Consider the following 27473-nt stretch of genomic DNA (forward strand, 5'->3'; position numbering starts at 1 on the left):
TATGGTACATCTGCCCTATGCTCAGTAATTCAGTACATAGTCTATCTCTCTTCACACACATGCGCACACATACACACACACACACACACACACACACACACACACACACACACACACACACACACACACACACACACACACACACACACACACGCACACCTCAAAATGCAGCTTCATAGCAAACCAAAACAAACATTTATCTCAAAATAGATGGAATACATTAAGAGGTTGTGGTATATGTGTGTTAAGAGTTTTTGTCGTTGCTTGCAAGCAAATGTGGAACAAATAAACAGAATGTGGTACACCTCCTAAGGGCCTAGTATGGTATATTAACAGCCTCACCTGGGGAGGTTAAGCAGGTTTAAAAAAAAACAAAAAAAAACAAAAGGAAAGAAAATGAGGTAGGAAGGGAGCGCTAAGTCATAATTACATTTGACAGGGGGGGGGGGTATTGTAGTGGGTCCCCTTGATAGCACAGTAAGCTACCATTTGTTCTACATTATATTGGTTAGTGATGGACCTCCTGCATATCCATAAAACAAACAGCACTGGAATTTCCCATTTTAAAGTCTTAAAGCTTGCCTGTGATATAAATAAGACCTGCTGGAGGGATAGGTATATATCCCAGAAAGACTACTCCATCTGTGGAACAGGCTCCCCATTCATGTGAAGCACAGCTGCCCTTGAAGAGGACTTGAAATGGTTTATTTGGAATGTATGTTATGTATTTCCAATGTTTTGCACGTCCTTTTCTTTTTTGCAGATGGAATGTTGGAATGCTGCGGTTGTAATTTGGAATAGGTGGGTATAAGGTGGAGCTTTCACGCTACTATTAGAGGGTTTATTTTGTCCTTTTCTTTGTAGGTGGTGGTCTGCTGAGTACCAGGGGTGGTGATACACAGTGAATTCAAAGATAATGAAAGCAGTGGTGAGCAAAGATGCTACACATGGGGAGCTCAAGATGGCAACAGTTATTGACTAAAATTGCTGAAGGGCAGAAGGCATCATGTAGTGGCTTCAAAGGGGATCTGAAAGATAATGTTTTTGATAGGTCAGATGTTTTGCCACCTGAATGGGGCTCAAAGTGGGTCTGAGTAATCACCTTATTAAGACACATTAGATCTCTGTATTCAATTAGTGAGATCTGCCCTATGCTCAGTAATTCAGTACACAGTCTATCTCTCTTCACACACATGCACGCATGCACACACACACACACACACACACACACACACACACACACACACACATATAGGGGGCAAGAAAGGAAGAGGTAGGCAGGGAGGGCAAGGGGGTAATGGGTGGGGATGGTTATGGGGAGTGTAACGATCCCATGGGATGAGTAGTTACGACATTTAAAGGAGCACAGGACTTATTAGGTTAAAGCCCTATGGCTCTTGTCAATTTTGTGAGTAGAGTTTTAGGAAGCATGGTAGGTAGGTGGCTGGTGGGGTAGTTTAAAACTAGGTGCATTGTTACAGGGGAGTTAGAAGGTTTAAAGGAAGCTTGGGTGCAGGATAAGGCTGCGGTAGGCCAGGTCTTAATTGCCTACTAGTGGTATAGGTAATATAAGGAAAGGGCTCTCCAGGGGAAAGGCCAGGGCCAAACAGGGGTTAAGAATGGTTCAGTAATGAGGGAATTGGGGGTGTTTATGGCTGGGTATGTGGAGTATTTTGTCGCTGAGCATAGGCGGGTTTTCGGGAACTAGGTCAAGGGGTGCTAGTTTTTGCTAGCTAAGGTAGGGCATTAAAATTGGAATTAGACTGTTCCCTACAGTAATGGAGTTGTTGCACATATAGAACTGAGTAGTGGGTGGGTTAAGGTGATATGCTACGGTTAACAGGGTTTTAGGTGAGAGACTTGCTACTAGTTGTTTGACTGGGTGTGGTCTTGAGTTTAAGGGGTTATAGTTTGTGGTTTTGTTGTGGTTATAGGCTGTCAATACATCCAGGTTGAGCCATGATTTCAGCTTTGAAGGCAGAGGGCTAAAAGGGTATGTGTTCTCTTGGTGTGGATGTTCCAGTGTTACAACTATGGTAATCCTACTTTATTTAGTTTCATTGGGGTGGGTTTCAGTGATGGCATGGACTGGAGTCTGACAGGATTCTAAGGTGCTTTCCAGATGATGGGTACACCAAATGATGTTTGGCTTGACCCTTCCTGTTATGGGAAGTGGATTGAACAAATGATGTTTGGTTTGACTCTTCCCTTTATGGGAATTAGATTGAACAATTTTGGGTAGAAGGGAGGGGGAACAGCCTGGTCATGCTGGTTGGCGGAGAAGAGGGATAGGCTTGCCCTCTTCTGTTCCCCCTCTGATGTCTGGATGTTCATTTCAAGGATCTGGGGAAAGGAAATGAGTAGTTGGAGGACGCTTGCTGGATAGATAAGCAAGCTGAGGTAAGGATGGTGCTTATTTGGTGGAAGGTAATTCAATGGATGGTGCCTGAAATGAGTTGGGACACTGCTTCATAAGTAAAGTCATGGAGCAGAGGTACGGACCCTGCTTGTTGGGCAGGGTGAGTAGGTACATCACCCTGATTAACAGTGAAGTGAGATGGGACCCTGCTTCATAAGTAAAGTAAGTGAGTAAAGGTATGGACACTGCTTATTGGGGCAGGGTGATTAGGTATGCTGCTCTGATTAACATCACAAGGATGTTATGCTGTATTTAGACTCAATTATATCATGAATAGTTGTAATAAAGTTGGTGATCAAAGTTATGTTATGGAAATTTAATAAAGGTCGTCAAATGTCATTTGGTGTGATGTGTATTATTGAAGGGGACCGGGACAATGTTTTTTAGTTTATTTTGGGTTCAAGACTGATCCTAGTGAAAGGGAATCATATATAATACAGTTGAAGAAGGAGGGATGAATCTTAAAAATTCTATTGTTCACTTAGTATCTTCATGTTTATATACAATGTTAACCGGCAGAGTGTATGAAAAAGATAAACTGATACAAAGAAAATATGCATTTTTGTGGCAAGAAGTGGAAACTAATAAGAGAAAGCATAAAGTGTCAAAGGGAAGGTGGAAGAATGGAGAAATAAAATAGCGGAATGGAAAATAAATGTGCCAGGTATTAAAGATAAAAGAAATGTGTGTCATGAAGAGATTATGGAAAAATGCTTACATGTTAAAAATAAGGAAAATGTAGACATTATTATTAAAAACACTACTGAAAAGAGAAAGAAAAAAAGGGCAGAATAATGGGATTTCCTTTGGAGACGTATGCCTAAAAAACATGATTAATGGAAAAATGAAAAAAAAACAGACAATGGAATATAACACCGGTTTGGCGTGTGAGGAACTAGAAATTATTGAACATGTTTATGTAGAGTGTAATAGGGTTAAGAAATTGTGGTAAATGATTTGGAAGAAAGAAAAACAGGAACATTTTAAAGGAATAAAATGAGACAATATTGTATATGGAATATATTCAGAAAAAAGATAAAATTTGATATATCAGTTATGGCAGACTAGAATTAAATAAATAGGATTCAGTACAAGATGGGTTGAAATATAGATTTGTAAAAGGATAACAGTTTGGCTGCAGCAAAAAGGGTAGTGGAGGGTACAAGAAACAAAGTTATGCTGGTTTTTAGTTAATTTATTTGACATGGAGAATACATTTTTTAATCTATTTAATTCTCTTTTTTGTATTTATAAAGGACCCCTACTCTTTTTTGATAGATGCCATGAGATTTTTTACATCTACCTGAGCTAACACCAACTCAGGCAGATGGGCCATCATTTTAATATCTCATTCAAATGGAGACATACTCAGGATTGCAGTACCCTCCTTACACTGCACGGCACTGCAGAGTCGTTAATGCATTTACCTGGGGTGGATATAGAACCCACAACCTTTTGATCCAAAGGTGAGTCTGCTACCTATTTTGCCACTGACACTTTCAAGTTATACTGTAAAATTTAGTGTTTCCTAAGTGTTAGTTTTAAAGAGTGTCTAGTGACTTAAGGGTTTGAGTAACTCATTTTTACTTATTAATTTGTTCAAATAAAGTCCCAGTATACTAAGATGGAAAGTGGTAAATTGTTATAATAAAGCCAGCGTTTTGCTTCACTGCATATTTTTATGCAAATTGCCATTTATCACCTTCTCCTACAACTGCCAAGATATCACAGCACATTCTCTTCTCACTCGCCTATATACTTGTTCTGTCACTTACTTATTAAACCCCTATTCCTAGCCCCCAGTGATCCTCTCAGTCTTATACTATCCTTCTGGAACATTTTTAAGTCTACCATCTTTTACTTTACCTCCTAAATGCATTCTTTATTCGCTTCTTTTCATTATTTTTCTCTACTTTCCATCTAACTGTCACATTCTTTAAACCCCTCAGCCTGTATCCACCATTTACTGCCATTGTACACCTCCTACTTTTAGGCACCCCCCCATAACCTACCCCACTCTCATTCTTCCTTTTTAGACTTGCTCTCCTTCCCTCTCCAAACATACCAGTTGTACACCATGTGTAGCTCCCTGAGCCATTTTACAGAAGATTTTATTGGAACACACCGTAGTAAACAGTCTACTAACGATAAGAGAATTACGTTCATTACCTCCACTGTCTCACTCATTCTATTTACATTGTAAGTATACTTGTCAACATCTGCTTTACCATTTTCCCCAACTTCTTCTAATGTTTTCTTCCTTACCACATCTACTGAATTGTTTCACTTGACTCATCTTCCATAGCAGAAATAGTCACTGTTTATGAATATACAGGCAATTTAGATTAGATCTGTGAATTAGAATAGCCAACCTTTAATTTTTTAGATTACCAATGTTTTGAATACTGTAGTAATAGCATGAAGTTATGGGAAAGAGTAGTGGAAGCTAGGTTAAGAAGGGAGGTTATGATTAGTGATCAACAGTATGGTTTCATGCCAGGAAAGAGCACTACAGATACGATGTTTGCTCTGAGAATGTTGATGGAGAAGAACAGAGAAGGTCAGAAGGAGTTGCATTGTGTCTTTGTGGATTTAGAGAAAGCATATGACAGGGTGCCTAGAGAGGAGTTGTGGTATTGTATGAGGAAGTTGGGAGTGTCAGAGAAATATGTAAGAGTGGTACAGGATATGTACGAGGTTAGTGTGACAGTGGTGAGGTCTGCGGTGGGAGTGACGGATGCATTTAAGGTGGAGGTGGGATTACATCAAGGATCAGCTCTGAGCCCTTTCTTATTTGCAATGGTGATGGACAGGTTGACAGACAAGATCAGACAGGAGTCCCCGTGGACTATGATGTTTGCAGATGACATTGTGATCTGTAGTGAGAGTAGTGAACAGATGGAGGAGACCCTGGAGAGGTGGAGATATGCTCTAGAGAGAAGAGGAATGAAGGTCAGCAGGACAAAGACAGAATATATGTGTGTGAATGAGAGGGAGGATAGAGGAATGGTGAGGATGCAGGGAGTAGAGGTCATGAAGGTGGATGAGTTTAAATACTTGGGATCAACAGTTCAAAGTAATGCTGAGTGTGGAAGAGAGGTGAAGAAGAGAGTACAGGCAGGATGGAGTGGGTGGAGAAGAATGTCAGGAGTGATTTGTGACAGACGAGTTCCAGTAAGAGTGAAAGGGAAGGTCTACAAGAGGGTAGTGAGACCAGCTATGTTATATGGGTTGGAGACAGTGGCATTGACAAAAAGGCAGGAGTCAGAGCTTGATGTGGCAGAGTTGAAGATGTTAAGATTTGCACTGGGTGTGACGAGGATGGACAGGATTAGAAATAAGTATATTAGAGGGTCAGCCCAGGTTGGAAAGTTTGGAGACAAAGCTAGAGAGGCAAGATTACATTGGTTTGGACATGTGCTGAGGAGGGATGCAGAGTATATTGGGAAAAAGATGCTAAGGATGAAGCTGCCAGGTAACAGGAAAAGAGGAAGACCTAAAATAAGGTTTATTGATGTGGTAAGGGAGGACATGCAGGTGGTTGGTGTGACAGAGCCAGATGCAGAGGACAGGAAGAAATGGAAACAGTTGATCTGCTGTGGCGACCCCTAACAGGACTAGCCGAAAGAAGAAGAAGTAATATATATATATAAATGATAAGTGTTTGGCCCTTTTTAGCTGGTAAGTAAAACTTAAGGATATGATTGCATTCTCTAATCAGTTATTAGTTTTTAATACATTTTTTCAGGACTCTTACAGTAGTTCTACTGATGGGCAATGGATAACCATAATCTTGATAAAGGCTTTAAACATCAGGTTTCAGTAGGAGTTACAGACAATGAATGGTTTGGTGATAAGTATAATTTATTACAATATGAATATGTTGTATGGTGGGCCATATTGAATGCTACTACCAAACCTTCTCTGAATATATATTTTTATACTGAGCTTTCTCTCAGACTTTGACTTTTAAGATATCAAGAGATGATTATGAGGATGATAATTTAAAAGGCTAATAGGTGACAGTACGGTTTAATCTGAAGAAGTCTTCTGAAACACAAAAGTGCTCACTCCTGTAACTTAATGTATATTCTGATTTTCATGGTTGTGAAAGTTATTTTATTCAACTTACTGTGTATTACTTCATCATTCTGATCTACTATTTTGAGTCTTTGTTTTAGGTAAGTTGTAAAAGATTATGAATGGATCTCCAGTTGCTGTATGTTGAAGGAAATGACAAAAAGTAATTTTGACATCCATTTTTAGAATGTATAACTTTTTCTTTATGATTAGAGATTAGAGAGACCTAGTCATTTTTCCTTATAGTACATGCAGCTTTACTTACCAGCTATAGAGTATAAGAAAGAGATAGAATAGAAGTGCTGAGTGCTGTGCAGGTCAGAAAGTGTTATTGTAGTGATACCGCAGTTATTTGTAGTACAAGGAACTTCAGCTGCTTAAATATACTACTGGAAAAAATAAATAAAGAAATTGTAGGAAAATGAAGTGTTTTACCACTTGTAAGACAGTATATCAGATCCTGTAGAAGCTTTAAATGTGCATTGCACTTTGTACCGAGAAAAAAAAAAGAATAGTGGGGTAGAACAAAGTGTAATACAGTTCTTAAAGATGCTCTTTGCCGGCTGACATTTGTGATCTGGTATAAGGTCACAGCATAGCACCAGTGAAAGGTGCTTAAAAATACACCCCTCTTTCTCCAGAAATTTTTACTTTTCTGTGGTTAGGAGTCATGGAGCTTCATATACTACATACATTTTGTCTACGTTCAGCAATATGTTAATAACAGATGTTCTATTTTCAAGGTAGCAAACAATGAGTTGGATAAAAAAAAATAGTGATGTCCCTTGTCCCACCTTTTGTGTGATTCGTTACTAGGAAAGCATTAACGAGCTACCTAGAGAGGGTCCAAATATATAATATTATAAGTAAAGTGCTGTATAAGACAGTGATCCTCTTTTCTTATGATCAGTTTTAATTGTAATTAACTACCAAAAAGCTTTGTCAAAGGCATGGAGCATTCAGCAGGAATTTAATAAAAACATGAGGCCTCAGGATAAATTATACCAAATTATCAGCAGAGTCTTACCTGCACACTAAATGTTAGAAGGTTTACTTATCAGGAAACAAATCAGGAAGTCAAATACCATGCAATAATCTCATCAAGCCCATGGCATAATTTGTAATTCAGATGCTCATAACTTTCTATCTCAATTGCTAGATCTCAGTGCAAAGTAGTTTAATATTTCCACTATTAAAACATTCTCTCTTTCTCTGTGTCTATATCTATGTGTATATATACAGTGGATATAAAAAAGTATGCACACCCCTGTTAAAATGCCACGTTTTTGTGATATAAAAAAATGAGACCACAATAAATTATTTCAAAACTTTAACGTGACCTATAACCTGAACAATTCAATTGAAAAACAAACAAATCTGTTAGAGGAAAAATATAAAAAATAAAAAATGCACAATAACCTGGTTGCATAAGTCTGCACACCCTTAAAATAATATTTTGTTGAAGCACCTTTTGATTTAATTACATCATTCACTCTTCTTGGGTAGGAGTCTATCAGCATGGCACATCTTGACATGGCAATATTTGCTTACTCTTCCTTGCAAAAGCGCTCCAGATCTGTGCACAGCCCTCTTCAGATCACCCCACAGATTTTCTATTGGATTTAGGTCTGTGCTTTGGCTGAGCCATTCCAAAACTTTAATTTTCTTCTGGTGAAGCCATTCTTGTGTTGACTTGGATGTATGCTTGGGGTCATTTGTCTTGTCGAAAGGTGAAATTCCTCTTCATCTTCTGCTTTCTAGCAGATGCCTGAAAGTTTTGGGTCAAAAGTGACTGGTATTTGGAACTGTTCATAACTCCCTCCACCTTGATTAAAGCCCCAGTTCCAGCTGAAGAAAAGTAACCCCAAGCATGACACTGCCACCACCATGCTTCACCGTGGGGATGATGTTCTTTTGGTGATGAAAAGTGTTGTTTTTGCACCAAATGTACCTTTTGCAATTGTGGCCAAAATGTTCAACCTGGGTCTCATCAGACCATAACACATTTTCCCACATGCTTTTGGGAGACTTGCTGTATTGTTTTGCAAATTTTAGCCAGACCTGGATGTTTTTCTGTGTAAGAAAAGGCTTCCGTCTTGCAACCCTACCCCATAGTTCAAACATATGGAGAATATGAGAGATTGTTGTCACATGTAGTACACAACCAGTACTTGCCAGAAATTCCTGCATCTCCAGTGTTGCTGTAGGTCTCTTGGCAGCTTCCCAGACCAGTTTTCATCTCATCTTTTCATCAATTTTGGAGGGACGTCCAGTTCTTTACAACAACACTGTTGTCCCATATTTTCTCCACTTTTTCATGACTGCCTTCACTGTGTTCCATGGTATATCCAATGCTGTGGAATTTTTTTTGCACCCTTTTCCTGACTGATAACTTTCAACAATGAGATCCCTTTGATTCTTTGTAAGCTCTCTGTGAACCATGGCTTTTGCTATAGCAGGCAACTAAGTAAATGTCAGGAAAATTCTTCTAGGACAGCTGAACTTTATTTGGGGTTAAACAGAGTCTCTTTAATTGATGGCAGGTGTACCGAAGATGACTGAATGTTGTAATTAAATCAAAAGGTGCTTCAACAAAGTATTAGTTTAAGGGTATGTGCATTTATGCAACCAGCGTATCGTACGTTTTTTATTTTTTATATTTTTTTCTCTAACAGATTTGTTTGTTTTTCAATTGAATTGTACAGGTTATAGGTCACATTAAAGTTGGGAAAGCTTTTGAAATTATTTACTGTGGTCTCATTTTTTTATATCACAAAAACCTGGCATTTTAACAGGGGTGTGTACACTTTTTATATCCACTATTTTATATATATATATATATATATATATATATATATATAGATATATATATATATATATATATATATTTAAAATCTTATATAAAGCAAACAAAATACTATTTAAAAAGCATTGCTATTTATGCTGATATAAAAATGTAATGATACATGTAAATTAATTGTCAATGAGAAACTGAACATTTCAAAATCTGCAATTTATCTTAAATATCACACAGGTCCAGTATCCTTAAGGTAACAACACTTTTTAGAATTGTGTCCGTTTTTCAGATCAAGTATTTTGAGACCTTTGGCATATAGATTAGACTCTGCTTCCTGCACCTTGGACAGCTCTACATGCATCAGTTATATCTTCCCCAGCCATATGTAAAAGGAGATTCAGAGTATCTAGTCAATTAAAAAAAAAGGGAAGAACTTGTGATTCTGCTGCACCTGTGGGTATGATTGATTGTGTCTTTCGGCTTTTCCCGGTTAGGGGTCGCCACAGCGGAACTCCGGTCCGCTAATGATTGGCAGTAGAGTTTTACGTGCTGGCTTGCCAGGCCTAATGCACAACCTTCAATGAAGGAACGCCCATTCACGCATGTCGCCACACAGGAGACGCTCTAACTGAGGATCGAACGGGCAACGTCTAACTGTGAGGCGACAACGCTACCAGGTTAAAAGTACAATACATCCAATCAAACATGATTGTTTTAAATTACTTACTGAAATTGAGGCATGCTTCCAAGCGATGACTTTCCTATATGGGGAACTAGAGTCATCGGCTCTCTGACAGAAAGCTGTCTAAAATCATGCAGGACATTAACAATCACCATTGCAAGCATTATAAAGCCACAAGGCTGGCACTATTGATCACATGATCAACCTAGAAGAAGTATTGTGGAATTAACAAGACACAGAAAAAGAAACTGTCATCCATAGAAGAAGAGGGTGAGTCATAGGAATGGAAATATATATAGTATAATCTTCTCTGCCATTGTTTATTTCTGCAAAAAAAAAAAAAAAAATGTGCAAATCCCAAAGCATCTGATCCTGAGATTTTGTAGTTTCAGATGGTTATCACTACTCCATGGAAGAGCATTACACATTCTAACTGCTTGACAACAGGCAGAAATAGCAATACATTTTCCCCAGCATGCATCTCACCTTTTTCTCATGTCTAACAGCTAATGCAGACATAAGCTAAGGCTGCATTTTCAGCAAGAATATGAGCTGTTATGTATGTTATGTAATTCTGAAATGTTTGTCTAGTCCTGACAATCCACAGCAGTAAGATGAGGCAGCATCTTCTATAAGTATGGCTATTTTCACTGCTTCACTGGTGGTACAAATGAAGATAGTAACTAACATTGAGCTATACAATCCTTTCACTGCTGTTGTAACATTAACTGGTGTAAATGCATGCAGAGATTCTCTTACTACATGTGTCTTTAAAAAAATTAAGAGATATAATGAATAATTACAGCAGAGTCTACTGATTTTTTTTTTACTATAGAGTCCTTTTGGGCAAGAAGTCCTAACCAGAAGTAAAGCCGTGGAGACTTCAGTAAGACAATATAGTTTATTTCATAAAGTTAGCAGTATAAAATAATCAGATACTTCAGGGCAGGTTTCAGAATGTCTGAGATCGATGTATATGACATGGCATATATAACATGGAATGTGGTAATCATATATGCTAAAGTAACACTAGAATGATGCTGGAATGCAAGAAAGTATTTAGATGAATAACAATTCATTAAAATTAAAGCTAAATCCATTACTGTCATTTGAGATCAGCATAAATATTAACACTATAGCTGCATAACATAAGTTAGCCAGACATTAAGTAAATATAAAGATTAAGTTTTGGCAGAATGGGTTCAGATACTGTTATAAAGTCAAAATGGAGAGAGGAAAATATAGACATTAGGAGTATTTTCACTGTAAAGACACAAGCCCTGCAAAAGCAATGTAAACACCTGGTGGGTTGACAATGGGATTAATTTAAATGGTAAAAAGTATAATATAGTTGCATCTGGTAAACTATCCCTCTCTGCAACATACAAAATAAGCAATACTACACTTCAAAATGAGAATGTTGCTAGCGACTCAGTACTTGATTGTTGATAATCCCTCTCCTTTGATCGTTATATAATAATTTTAGTCGTGAAGTCCTCTGTTTCATACCTCATTATCAGAGGGATATCTTCTGGAACCCTACACATCATTTACTTTTTTTAGGGTGGACAAAATTGAAAGAAACCCATGCTGAGGTCCATGGAAAGATTTACTTGAACAGTGGGCATTAATGTGACAGATAAGATTGAATGCTGCCAACATTTGGGATTAAACAAAAGCGTGTCCATTATTAATGTTTTAAAACTTTGATCTTATGAAGTATGACTCAAATCCCAGTTGTGGAACACATCGGTGTTATACAACTATATATGTTAATTGAGGGGGGGGGGGTTAAGTAGCTGTGCATGTTTGTAATAGGAACAAGTTTTTTAGTATTTTTATAGTTATTTTCTAATTGCATTAATATATTTTTTGTAATCAGTGTTTTGATTGGTTAAATTTTGTACACGTGGGCTTTTAAACCACTCGCACTGTGATATGTATTCATTTTGATGAAGTCCTGAGTTATCTTCTTCTTCTTCTTTCGGCTTTTCCCGGTTAGGGGTCACCACAGCAGAACTCCGGTCTGCTAATGAGTGGCAGTAGATTTTTGTGGTGCCGAGGTGCCAGCTCGACGCCCAACCTTCTACGAAGGCATGCCCATTCACGAATGTCTTTCGAACACCACTGGACCACGGTGAGGACATGCAGACTCCACACAGAAAGCGCTCCAGCCGAGAACTGAATGGGAGAATCTCTTGTTGTGAGGCGACAACTGAGTTATACTAAGATGAAAGTGCTTAATTTTGATGTATTGAAGTTTTTTATTCTCTTTTAATGCAGGTTGGTGGTTCAGCAGCATTTTTTTGTTTTAAGTAGTTGGGTGGTTTCCAAACAAAAATAAGTCATTGTCCCATTATATTTAAGCAATAACCCACGCCTGGGTGTGGCTAATGCTGGATTTACCCACGGTTGGTGTGGTTTGGTCACGAGGGCAAAACCGTGGGTAAATCCAGAAGTGGGTTATTGCTATTATACAATGACATTATTTAAGAAAAAAAAATACTTACTTTTCTTAATTAATGGCATCGTATAATACCTCCGTCCTGCCCTTCTACAGCTGTCCAGTATTCTATGGCAGTTCTGATGTACTGCGCATGCATATGGTTACGCAGTACATCAAAGCTGTGTGTGGAAGCAATGGAGAAAGGAAGATCTCCGTTGCTTTTTAAAAGGTGTCTCGCTATGTTAAAAGAGTTTAACATAGTGAGATAGCTTTAAAAAAAGCAACGGAGATCTTCCTTTCTCCGTTGCTTTTTTTAAGGCTGTCTCGCTATGTTAAACATATTTAACATAGAGAGATAACATCAACGGAGCTCTTCCGTTCTCCATTGCTAACACACACACACACAAAAAAAAATTATACTAATGGAAAAAGTCCGGGTGACCGGACCTTTTTCCATTAGTATAAGTCTGATTTACAACGGGCATGCTGACCAATCAGCGGGCACATTTTGGAATATTATTGGGGGGGTCATTGTATAATCAGCAGTAACTATGGCAATTATTGAATACCCTACTCCTATCGAGCTGTACCTCACCAGATGTATCAAACAACTAGAATGACCCTAGATATCCCTAACTAAGAAGATCACTGGCTAAAAAAAACTAATCTACCAAAAAACAGAAAGCACTGTCCTTTTTTCAGTGTTTTACAGATTTTAGAGGTAATATCTATGTAGACTCATAGGTTCATAAGGTGTGTACTAGACTAACGACCACCAGGGCTGTTTTAAGTCTAGCTGTGCATCCCAAATCCCTGACAAGTCTTTGCACTATTGCTAAGTGTAAGTATGTGCTTGAGAGATGAAACATTTACAAGTAGGGGGCTGGGAGATGAACGATTGCAGGCTGCCTGTGTATATTAGTGGCATAGATGCCAAACCGGGAAATCATTTCCTGCTCTCCAACCAACTCTCCAAGTCACACTTGAACTGGGTTAGGGAGTGACTCTGATTCACATGGATGGGGAGTCTTTTTTCAGAGAAGGGGTAGTCTCTGGGATACATACCTGCCTATCCAGCAGGTCCTATTTATATAACAGGCATGGTTTAAGTCTTTAGAATGGGTAATTATGGTGCTGTTTGTTTGATGGATATTCAGGAGATTCATTAGGGTGGGATCCAATAATGCCTTAGCCAGGCATTAATCTCCCCTTATCAGCCTACAGGAAAAATAATACAGGGAAAAGGCATGGCTAGGACATGTTACTTATACCCTAAATTCCTTTAGTGAGGATCCTCTGTGGACATTCCAGTTGTTGGATGTGTCTGGTTAGGTACATACCAAAGGGGGCCTCAACTCAATAATAAATCTAATGAATTCTGAATACAGTGGAACAATGACCTCCTTGGACCTAGATGCCATACATTTATTTATATTTTGCACAACAGAGAATGATTTCCTTCCTACTGCAGACCTGTTATGGTCAATGGCTAGATTACTGTCTATTTCTGTTACCGAGTCCCTGACTACTGTGTCAACTATTAGTGGTATGTTGTCAATATGATAGTTACAAGAAGTGTCTGACTTCCTGAAGGATACTATTATGCATTTCATGGTATTTAGTTTTAGTCCATGGTTCTGACACCAGTTATTTCTCTGTGTCAGCCCTTCCTGGAGAACAATAGTGACAGTGGGAGATTCTATGACTGCTCCTAATTTGCAATTGTCTAAAAATTTAGTCAGCCAGAGGCCACTGACATTGGCCTTGACTTCAGAGAAGTAGATGCCAAAAAGGAGACCCAGCTTGTGAATGTCCTTTTTATATATAGGTGGACTCCCGAGTTCTAACTTCCAGGGTTCTGTCTGTGAGACAACTGGCTATCCATCTGTTGACATAAGGGTTTATTCCTAACCTCACTTTGTCAACAGTTGGCAAATGAGGGTACTGCATCAAATGCCTTGGCCAGGTCAAGATAGGAAATGTGAACCATTTTGCCCTCATCAATTGCTTTGGTGACCTTCTCAAAGAAGTCCAAAAGTTTGAGCAGACATGACCTCCCCTTGAAAAAAACAGACTTGCCTTTCGAGCATTTCAGAATCCACAGGTGCTTGATCATTTGTATCTCCACAAACTGAACAGTCCCACAGATACCAGAACAAGGGATCTAAATATTTACCAGGAGATAAATAAAAGAAGATGGAGGGATATATTCTCTACATGATTCCTTCCCTTCCTCTGGAATAGACTCTCAGTGAAAATTAAGCAGATACATTAGCTTTTTTAAAATGGGAGCTGGACAGTTGGATGAGTACTTACAAATTCACTCTTGGCTTTACTGGCCTGGCTATCATAGAGAGAAGACGTTCAGTCTGATGTGGGTACTGGTAAGACATAAATGCTTCCAAGACTCATTCGCCTTTATTTACTGTGACTATGAATAGATTATGAAAACTGCAAAATGCTCAGTGCTGGTGATACCATGTGTGTGTGTGTGTGTGTGTGTGCGTGTGTGTGTGCGTGTGTGTGTGTCTGTGTGTGTGCGTGTGTGTGTGTGTGTGTGTGTGTGCATGTGTGTGTGTGTGTGTGTGTGTGTGTGTGTGTGTGTGTGTGTGTGCGTGTGTGTGTGTGTGTGTGTGTGTGTCTGTGTGTGTGTGTCTGTGTGTGTGTGTGTGTGTGTGTGTCTGTGTGTGTGTGTGTGTGTGTGTGTGTGTGTGTGTGTGTGTGTGTGTGTGTGTGTGTGTGTGTGTGTGTGTGTGTGTGTGTGTGTGTGTGTGAGGGTGTGTCCATGTGCATACATTGGAGTGATGAGTGTGTACCTGTTTGTCAAGAGACTGTAGAATAACTCTCAATAGTGATTTACTGAAGAAACAATAACACCTTTTGCAAGTAAATGAGCAATTCATGACAGTCACCAATATAACAGTATCATTAAGTAACCAAGAGTCTTACCCTGTGCAGGATTGCATTGCCAGCTATTCAGTTATCAGTACAGGGATGGCAGAATCTTATTAACTCAGTTAATTTTTGATGTTTTACAGCTGTAATAAATTCTCAAAATACTTTATGGAATGTAGATAATCATTCAGGCTATAAACAAAGCAATAAAAACCTTAGATGCATTTTCAACAAATTACAAAACCACACTGGACATAACTGCAAAAATTTTGTAGGAGGATATGCTGGGGCTATTCTCCAAATGAAGAGTCGACATCATAAATATTACTGTCTCCAGATTTTGTATTTTTGCAGTAGTGATCATAAGTCATTGTAGGATTAGCATGATATTTCTGCTATTTCAATTGTTATTCTTGACAAAATAAATTGCTCTTCTGTCTCATCAGCACTTCATCACTATCTCCCAAATAACCTCTGCACTCTAAAGCCAAAACCCTTGAAATCTATTAACCAAAAAATAAAGTATGGGGCAAACTTTGCACTCACACTGCATAGCCAAACTATGGTATTCTGTACCAAATTCAATAATTATTGTATCAAGTCTCCATGGATTTAAGACCTCTGTAAAACAATTTCTCACTAGCACATGGCTATGGCAATGCACCTCTCCTATATGATTTACATCAAGAAATTCTTTACATTCCCACTAATCTTTCATTATACTCTTTATCTATACCCTGTCAAGACTTGCCCTGCCCCCATTCTCAGGGGAGACTTGCATCATCTTGTTTTGTATTATTTCCTCGTCTAGTATACTGTGCTTCTAGTACTTTTGTATGCACTCATTATCATATATTAATTGATTTTTTTCTTTTATTATTACATTACTGTCATCTCCTCATGCTTTCTTGTACCTATGTATTCAACTGCCAAAGTGTATGTATATGTACTTTTTTTAATTAGATTTATAATACTGTTTTATTTTATGTTATTTTACTCTGGAGCTTTTCTTCCCAGGCCTCTGCTGAAAGTGGGTTTTTATTACCCAGTCAGACTCCCCTATTAAACAAAAGCCAATAAATAAATAAATACATAAATAAATAAGATATTAAAGTAAACTGGGTATGAAAGGGCTGGTTACTGCTAACAGAAGGAAACATTTGGTCGTGCAATCTCCCAGAAGCCAAGAATTCACATCAGGATTATTGCAGTGTGTTTCTGTTTTTTGTCAGGACTCATGTAATCTTCCCAGAACTCAATAGCATTTTTATAAAAGAATATTCACAGGCCCAACACCAAAAAATATAATGCTAAAATATAGTTTGAGGATTCCAATGAATGTATAAATGGAATGAAAAAAGCAGGCATCAGTATATATTGTGCACATATTACTAAGAATATAAAATAAACAATTGCTTTAGAAGCATTATATTATACATTTAAAATATTCCATAATATATTCAGTAGAAAAAGAAATGACAGAAGAAACACCCCAGAATGAAAAATAGTTAAGCACAAATGTAATATATGACTTTACAGTAAGCAATACAGATGTAAAAAAATAAATAATAGTTCCTTTAAAAAGTATATGGCTCTCTGTAGTAAGTGCACATTTGCATAAAATATAGAATAGAATTACTCACACAAAAACATTACTGTTCTCATTTACTTTAGAAAATATATGGTATTCAAAAATAACTTTTGAAGTTAATATTGATTATGTAATACAAAATTACCAAACAAATCAAACAGTAACTTAGCTCTATTTATGTGCATTTTTTTCCAAATTAATTTAAAATTCTGTTAATAGAAACCAAATCTGTGGCAGTTAATCATACAAAGTAGAGAGTTACTTACATTATTGTTGGCGGTTCAGAACCTTCTACTTCCAGATAGTCATACTTTTCTTCTGTCTGAAAATCTGTAAAAACGAGTGAAATTGTGTCTCCAGGATCTGCTACTATTGTCCAGGTACAGTCTGCATTATTATAATATTCATTAGGAAAGTTGGGGCTGGAAATGATGCCAGTGAAGCCTCTCACTGTTCCACCACATGCATCTTCAGCTGTCAGGAGAGAGAAAACACGCTTTAGTGTTTCTGTCAATGTTTTTACGTAACGTTCCATGCATGTCGTCTTAAATTTGCATTTCATCTGGGAGCCAATTATTACTCAGACAATTCACAGACCTGGTTATGAGTAGCAGGCCTGGTTAATAGAGGAGCCAGCTGTGGGGGAAGATAGAATTAGGTTAGTAATAAGCAATCAAAAGCTGGCTATTTGATCCCCAGAGGTGGGTAAACCTAGATCTGGTGGAGGAAAATGGGGATGTAAAGACATTTTCAGTAGATATTATGTGACAGGTAACACATGCACAGAAACTGCAGTGGTTTCATTACGCACTAGGCAAACTTATAATAGTAGGCCCAAGGGAAAAATCTCCCTTAACATCATCAAGGAGGCAGTCTGGGATGGCCCTGACTGCTTACCATTTTGCTGTGGGTATTGAAGGGCACTGGATTATGGCAGGGGATAATTTCATATGAAAAAACACATAATATGCATTTGTTTAAGGGAGAAACAGAATGAAGATGCAAGTGATAATGTGTCTATTCTGTTATGCTCAGCAAGAAACTACACTAAATACAGAACTAAAGGAACAATCAAAGGTCAATCATCAAGCCCCATCAGATAACTTATTACAGTCTCATGTATGCTACCCATCATAATTATGTATACACTAATACACACACTCACACACGTACATGCACAGACATATATATTTTGCTGTTAATAGAAAAATGTAATATAAAGCAATTACAATGTAAAAAACAAACTTCATACACTAAATTGTGACATCAGTATGTTGTGCATATTGTTATGGCCACCTATTACTGCCATCAAATGCCAGATGCAGCTGACTGTAGGGTGAATCTTGTCCTTCCAGTAAGAAAGACTTCTCGGTTATTAAACTAAACCCCCCCCCCCCACTGATGACTGGAAAGGTGAACAGAGATACCAGGACCATTTAGCTGTGGCCAATGGAGTATTTCATGTAACCTTAATTTCCATGATGGCCTGACTTAGCACACATTACATGTAGGTGTGTAATGAGGCATTAAGTGGTGATCAACATGCCACCATAGTGTTGGATTATCTATCCCCATATATAAATCTGTCAAGTTCACCTGATTTTTAGGATGTCCAGTTTCACCATTTTCCCGCTGTCAGTGCACCAGTAGTACACCTCCCAAGAACAATGCACTCTCCTTGTGCTTGGGAGAAGCTGAAAGGAACACACCTATCACTCTGTACCCTCTCGCCCTCCCTTGGATTCTTCAGTGACATGACCACTAACTGACATGGCCATTAACTAAAAACTCTTAACAATATCTATCTATGGCACAGAATTGAGTACAGATTTATGATTAACCTTTTAGTTTGATTTTTGCATTTGCTAACAAGGAAAGCTTACTTTACCTGGTTCTATGTGACACAGAAGGACTTTCTGGTCAACTTAATCAGAGTGACAAAATTAGCAAGTGGAAATCAGAAGGAATCATATCCATGACATTAAAAACCTTGTAACCATTTATTTTCACTCCAGGCAGATTAAAATACCATTTGCTTACTAATCATGCTCTCTTTCAGTTATGGTTATAAAAAGATTGGTATTACCCTTCTCTAAATGAATGAGTAACCAGTATTGAGTTATTCTGGCAAGCAGTTAATTATCAAAACATTTCTTTTTCTCTAGCCTGAATGTAGCATTGCATAGTAAATCTTTAAATATTATATACAAGCACAGATTTGTTTAAAATATGAAAATTACTGCTAATATTTTAATATGTGCAAAAGATTACATTTTGCAGTGAGATTATTCAACATGAATGCACAGCTTCCAAATTTTAATGTCATTCATTACAAAATTGACACTACCTGTGTGATCAGTAAATGAAAGACAAGTCATCCTCCATTATTGACTAAATTTGTCTCTTTGCAGGTGCAAATACTTACCCACTTATGCAGCTTTACGAAGTGAAAATAGTCTTCATTCTCAGTTTATTAAATTATGAACTGTCAGTCTAGCATAAAACATCCACTTGCATTCAGTGTAAAATATTTTCTGCACCTATTGATATACCTACCTACAGACAGACAAGCAGACAGGTGCAGAAATACACACACACACACACACACACACACACACACACACACACACACACACACACACACACGCACGCACACACACACACACACACACACACACACACACACACACACACACACACACACACGCACACACAGACTTTCATGATTCAGTATCTCATTTTGCAAGAGAAGTTGAAACGCATTACATGACATTTTGGAATGTGAATCATCATCATACTCAACAGACTTACAATTCTAGTTAAATTTTCTCACAGTCACTTCACTGCAGCACATCTCTTCATAGCATGAGAGTTTACCTTTTGTATATGCTGGAAATCCTTAAACAAACTGATTGATATTTGCATTTCCTATGAATTGCAACTGAGCATTTAATCACTGTTCCTGACAGAGATGGTAAAGAATGTGTTAAAATTCAAAAGATTTAAAGATAAACAACAAAAGTCTGCCATGTTGAACACCCCCATCCATTCTTCCACAAACAGTCAGGGAGCAAACTATGTCTAACTGAGAATTTAAGAAGAAACAGATTTCGGTCACCCAACAAAATGAACTCAAGAAATTTGCACTGTTGTTTGACATCAGCAAAACGGTCAGTGCTCTTTCTCAATCAGGCAAATCATCATCTGGCAAGAAATGGGCAACTTTGTTGTGGAGCGAACATAGCCAGCTCACGGAAGCAATTTGATGTCAGGACTGAATTCAAAGACCTGACCCAAACATTGAAACCCCCACTCAATGAAGGCATCAGCACCATTTACAGACTGCAGTAGGCAATTTAAAAATGTCACGATAAAATGACCTACAATACCTTTATTTCTTAAACAGTCATTATCTTTTGATATCTTTGTTTATACATTTGCATTTGCGGTGTGGCATTGAGCTATCATAATGTCATAATCCTAAAACGAGTGTTTTTCAGAACGTTGCCAGACAGTCACGGGGACAACATGGGAGAGTTTTGAGGATTCTGTGCTGCTCATAAGAAAATTTCTTACTCGACCTTACCTTTACCCTTTGTCAGGGGGATTCCATCACTGACTAAACTTTTAATGTTTCCTTTGCCAGCATGGGGTTAGGGTGCCAATCACGCTCACTGGAGCTGTACTAAATGTCAGGTATAAAGGGGCTCTCCTACAGCTCTAGTCTATCTGTAGTACTGCTATTAACCTTAGTCTTTACCTTAGAATGTTCCAGGTGTTATCATTATGACTGCATGTGCACTTTTACAAATATTAGTGCACGTTATACATGTACTATTGATGGCAAGAGGCAAATGGCTTCAAAGACAAACTGTTGTACAGGCCACAGTTATGTTTGCCACTGACAGCATTTGTGATCTTGACTGTTAACATAGGTATTGTCTGATGTGACGTGTCAGGTGCATGCTTTGGGTTACAGTTGGGTATGCAGTTTTACACTAGGATTGCACCTCAGTAGTGTTTAAGAAAACAGATTATTCTAGTCACTGAGGCTGGGGATAGAGCTAGTTAACTTCATTGCTGTACTACAAGGTAAAAACATGTCAACATCATGCATGCAGTATGCCGCCGCTGAATGTATAGCTCATGAAAATGTATAAAGCAATCTTATTAAGCATGCGGCACATAGGAGATACGTAGTCGTCATACATTTTCCCAGTGATCTCATTACCTGTTTACTACTTTCAACATGAAACAGTGCTTTATGTGCCTGCTGAGGAAGTAGCTTGTCATTTAAAGATGAAAAACTAGAGTCTTTAGTTTCTACATTTCTCAGAACACCATCATTTTTAAATCAGTAAAGCTCCATTTATGTAAAGCAAACCATAAAGTCCCTATCACAGTATGTACCACAACTACAATATTCAGATACTAGAATGCTTAAAGTTTGACTGTGGCACACTCTTCTTCAGTTCAAATCTCTAATGATGGTAGCAGTCACTTCAAAGGTTTAGGTACTATTTACCCATACAAGATAAAACTTACTTGCAGTAAAACACAAGGTTAATTAAACAAATGTACTGTAATGTCAGAAGATGGCATAACACAACAGAACTATACTAAAATTGTTGCCCATTATTATACATAAATCAGTAGGACATGTGTACCAGCTCTTGCGCTGTTTAAGAAATTAGGTAGTTGTAAGGTAAGCCTTATGGTATAATTCTTTTCATTTGCATATACTCAGCAGGAGTTTCAGTCTTGTTTGTTGTGCTGACCACAGCTAAACCAGGGAAGTCACATGACTAATCTGCAGGCAATAATTATACCTTAACGTTTCTTTTCATTTTGCAGTCATATCATCATTCAAGTTACAGTAGAGTTTATGTTTTCTACCTGGAGAAGCTGTTTTTATGTTTGCAAAATGTGTGACAAGAAGTAGTCTTCTGGCAGGAAATGGGCAGGGGGGGGTAGTTTGGCACTGCAGAATTGTAGAAGGTGGTTATAGTTAACAGCAGTATTCCCAAATAATGTACGCAGCCAGATGGAATGAGCTGGTTAACAAGTTTTTAACTGATGATCAATATCTATGCATATATATATATATATATATATATATATATATATATATATATATATATATATATATATATCTATATATCTTCTTCTTCTTTTGGCTCTTCCCGGTTAGGGGTCACCACAGCGGATCACCTGTCAGCTCATGATTGGCAGTGGATTTTTACGGTGTTGAGTTGCCAGCCTGATGCCCAACCTTCCACGGAAGGCACACACACTCACAACTAGGGCCAATTTAGAGTGTCCAATCCACCTACAGCACGTCTTTGGGCTGTGGGAGGAAACTGGAGCACCCAGAGGAAACCCACGCGACCACAGGGAGGACATGCAGAGTCCACACAGAAGGCACCCCAGCCGAGGATCGAACCAGAGAACCTCTTGCTGTGAGGCAGCAACACTAACCACTGCAGCACCGCCACCCTATAAACATATACATATATATATATATATATATATATATATATATATATATATATATATAAGAGCGAGATAGCTATATTCATATATGTATATACACGTGTGCATGTGTGTATATATATATATATATATATATATATATATATATATATATACATATACACACACACACACACACACACACACACACACACACACACACACACACACACATATATATTTATATGGATTTATTTATATAGATCTCAGAAAGTTGCCTGAAGCAGAAAACAAGGTCAAGGTAAAAGGTCCTTAATAAACACAATAACCAAGGAAAATATATAAAAAATGATGAGCATTTTCGGACTAAAAAATCCTTCTTCATATCTACACAGACAAACTTGCTATAAACATTTATACTATCCAACTACGAATCAAAGCCTAATGAACATTGTACAGCCAATAAAAACACACATATCAGCAACTATTCAGGCATATACAGATATAAACCAATGAGTGTTACTTAAAAAAATATCAATCTCAATGGCAGAGTAAGTTACTGATCCAATCAGAGTTGTGAGACAAAGTGGACTTAATTCATGAATCAGCAGCCAATCTCTGTAGCAGAATATTCTACTAGTCCAATCAAAATTAAAGGAGGAGTGAACCTTATTCATGTCTCTGCAACCCATGATTAAACATACATCAAACTGACTATTCAGTGACAGGTTCAGTGCAAACTTCTCCCCCCCCTCCCCCCCAAAAGGAAAGATATCTATTCCAGAGGATTGTAGCCCCACAAACATCTCCAACGCCCAGGTGAGAACTGCCCTCACTAAGGCAAAAAACACAGCATCCATGGGACCAGATGGTGTCCCTGGCTGTGTGCTTCATGAACTCAACGAGGAATTAAACCCACAGTTAGGACAGCTGTTTAATCTTAGCCTCACCTCAGGATCATTGCCCAAGGAGTGGCGCACGGCGACTGTGGTCCCACTTCATAAGGACGGTGCCTCCACAGACCCTGGAAATTACCGCCCCATTAGCTTGACAAGCCTTATCTGCAAAGCCATGGAGAGGATCATAATGAAACTCATAAATAAAGACATAGGGAACTTGCAGACTTTGGATCCAACCCAGTTTGGCTTTGTCAAAGGCAGATCCTGCCTCTTAAACTTGGTTGACTTTTTCGAGACAGTCACCAAGGCCATTGATGAGGAAAGGCAGTCCATACAGCCTACCTCGACCTGGCAAAGGCCTTGACACAATACCCCACTCAGGTATCATCGAAAAACTCATCAGCTTGAATGTAAACCCATACATCACAAGATGGGTTGCAAACTGGTTAAGTGACAGAACCCACAGGGTCAGAGTTGCTGGAGCCATGTCAGACTCAAAGCCTGTCACAAGTGGTGTCCCACAGGGCTCAGTCCTGGGTCCACTCTTGTTCGGCATCTACTTTTCTGAAGTACAAGCAAACACAGGAGGGTTATGGCTGACAAAGTTTGCAGATGACTGCAAACTGGACGCCATAGTCGAAAACACATCTGACACAGATATCCTCCAGAAGGGCCTCACAGAAACGGATAACTGGTGCCAGAGCCATGGCCTGAAGTTAAACGCCAAAAAATGCATAGTCATACCCTTCGGGAAAAACAAGGTTACCCCTAGCTACCATATAGGTGGCAATCCACTGAGCACAGAAAAAGTCATCAGGGATCTGGGGACCCAAGTTGACAGTAGCCTTTCGTTTGACACTCATGTTGCTAAAGTAGTTAGGAAAACCTTCTATATTGCCCACCTGATCATGAAGGGATTCACATCTAGATCAAGGGAGGTCATCGTCCCCCTGTACTCATCACTCATTAGACCTATGATTGAGTACAATGCCCCGTTGGGAATGTATCTGACCAGACACCTGCTGCAGCTTGAAAGGCCCCAAAAGTTCCTCACCAAAAGGATAAAGGGTCTCAAAAATATGTCTTATGCTGCCCGACTGAAAGAACTCCAGCTCTATTCAGTCTCATACCGCTTGCTCAGAGGTGACCTGTGCCTGACATATAAGGCCATGTCAAACCCAGATTTGATGAATATGCTTCACCTCAAAAAATCTAGATCCCTCAAAACCACAAGGGCGGGAGACTTAAACCTTGACACGGTTATAAATAGAACATGCTGGAGGGACAGATTCATCACCCAGAGACTCCCTATGCTGTGGAACAAAATCCCGGTACATGTGAGGCAGAGTACCTCGCTGGCCTTGTTCAAGAGGAATCGTGACCAATGGATGGGAGATCGCAGATATACCCCAGGGATTACTTCAGTGTCAATGCTTGACAGAGGCACAGAAAAATGATAGGCATAGTTTTTATTCAAAAACTCATCAGCTTGAATGTAAACCCATACATCGAAAGCCACATAACTATGGGATAGGCTTATAAATGCCCTTGGGCAGATAGCCTAGTATGAACCTATGAACCTATGAACCTATATCATCCACATCTACGAGACTGATGCTGGTATTGGTTAAAAACTCTGCTATCAACCAGACTCTATGGCAGAATAGAATGAGCTAGATATAAACTGCACACGATACCAATGGGCCATATTCAATAAAGCTTACATTAAGTGTACATTATATGTATTCATGAACATTCTTATCACATTTTTAGTGCTTTCTAGTCACTCAGAAAGATTACACTAAGTGTACACATAGTCTACACTTTGTGGCATCCTTTATAAATCCCTGTCAATATTTAAAGCTGAAAGAAAATCATTAGGAAAACTAAAATTAGGAGGAAGAAGGTGTGAGTTAAGTCTGTGTTGTCTGTTCACGCAGAACAGTGTACACTTAGTGTATAGTTTTTGATATGATAAGTGTGCTGTTTTCGCATTTTATTTTGTTGTTAAGGAAGGTCCTCACAAAATACATGTATAGTCTGTTGTATTTTGATGTTAAATACATCATAAGTAGTTTCTTACTTTTGAGAAAGGCAACTTGCCAACTACTTCTTGTAGAATGAACACCTCACATTTAAACTAATACTATGATGATACAGTAGTGACACCGCAATGTAAATAAGAAGCAGCTCCTCCAAAGGTAATTGGTTTTCGTTTACCCATAATGCCTGGCAATTGCATGTAAAGCATTGTTCAATACCTACCATGACAACATTCTATGGGTGTAGTTAACAGAAAAAAAATGAGTAAAGAATAACACTAAAAAAGATTAAATGGCATACTATAATCATAATTTTTTTTGCAAAATCTTTATCGTGAATTAATTGTAAAACAAAAATGATTCCAAATATGGCTATACAATTTAAATAACTATTTGCTAGAATCTGCTGAAAAATATAAATGTTATACTAAATCGATTTTTTTCTATTCTCCAAAATAATCAACAATCTCAGTACCGAAATGTATATACCGAGTTTCAAACATGTTTTGAGTTCAAGTCCAGGAAAAAATTCTGGCACTGGTACCATATCATGTGTCTGCAGCTATATAACCCATGTGCCCTCATACTTCATTGCAAATGAGTTTCTAGCATAGTGACAGTCAACAAGCAGGTAGTTTCTTTTTTGTTTAAGAATATGTCTTTTAAGAATTGTGTTACAGAAGTATCCAGTCCGCATGTTCATTCTGTTCTGATAATTGCGGTGAAGGAGTATCTAGTTATCTTAGTTGCTTTTGAGTCTTCTTCCTACTTATGCACAAACAAATATACATGGAAGATGTATGTATTTATATATAAATATATATATATATATATATATATATATATATATATATATATACACACACACACACACACACACACACACACACACACACACACACACACAGACACACACACATATAGATAGATATAGTGTGTGTGTGTGTATACATATTTTATATATATTATATATATAGTTTTTGTATTGCACACACACACACACACACACATCTATATATATATATATATATATATATATATATATATATATATATATATATATATATATATATATATATATATATATATATATATAAATATACACATGGGTCCCTGTCATAATACTGAAAACTTATAACACTGAAAACTTTTTCTATAAGAAATGCATCCTAAAAACATTTTTTTGCTGGGGGCAAGAACCCTTGCACCCCTTTTCCCCCTTATTAACATACACTAACCCTTTGATTGCACAACAGTGGAGAAAAGGAAAAAACACCACACACAGTGACTCAGTGCTTAACAGGGTATATGACTATCCACAGCCCTAGGGGCACAACATGATGCTGACTCTAGATCCCAGTGCAAGTGATCTGTATGCTGTATCATGAAGAATTATGTCAAAGCTATACATGCACATATAAATTCCAGACACTTGCAATCTCTAGTGCCATTTTGAAAGAGCAGCCAGGGAGTGAACATGCAAAATCACAGTTGTTAGTTTGTATATAAGTTACTTAAGTTAAAGTCAGTAAACTTCTATAGTGATGTGTTTGTATAAAATAAAACTGCTTGAACAGAACCCACAAAGACTCTTCTGTTGTGTCCTAGACAGGAAATCAACACTGACCATCCAAATTCACACATACTGTGATCAACTCACTTTCCTAATAATTCCTATGTTAAGAAATGACACCATTGTATACATTCTACATAATTATACGTAGTTCTATACTTTTCAGTCTTATGAGTTTTCAGCAAAATGTGTTCAACCTTATAGGTTTTAGTGTTCAACCTTATAGGTTTTAGTGTTATGAGTTTCCATTGTTATAATAGGGACCCATATACGTATGTTTGTGTCTGTATGTGCATGTATATATATATATATATATATATATATATATATATATATATATATATTTGGATCTACTACTATTCAGTGAAAGCACATTTCAATGAAACACATTTGACTGTGCATAATTCACTGAAAGCTCAATTCATTAAAACACATTTCACTGAAAGTTATATATGGCCTTTTCCCCACTGTAGTGCGACCCCAATGTATGTGTGTGTGTGTACGTGCACATGGCTGTCTGTGGGTTATGGTTAGAGTAACAGCCATGGAAGAAAATAGATTTAGTATTATGTCTGAC

General features: G+C 37.9%; 1 protein-coding gene across 1 annotated transcript in view; it reads right to left on the bottom strand.

Moving 5' to 3' along the window:
* The window catches only part of LOC122797720 (CUB and sushi domain-containing protein 3), a 5249173-nt gene that overhangs the window by 4522192 nt on the left and 699508 nt on the right, over positions 1 to 27473 (bottom strand). The window contains exon 5 of the mRNA XM_044066251.1: positions 17177 to 17384. Coding sequence (XP_043922186.1) covers positions 17177 to 17384 — 208 coding nt within the window. The remainder of the gene's footprint in view (positions 1 to 17176; positions 17385 to 27473) is intronic.

This window comes from Protopterus annectens, chromosome 3.part1 (genome assembly GCF_019279795.1).
Source record: "Protopterus annectens isolate FY-2018-M chromosome 3.part1, PAN1.0, whole genome shotgun sequence".
NCBI classification, from domain to species: Eukaryota; Metazoa; Chordata; order Ceratodontiformes; family Protopteridae; genus Protopterus; species Protopterus annectens.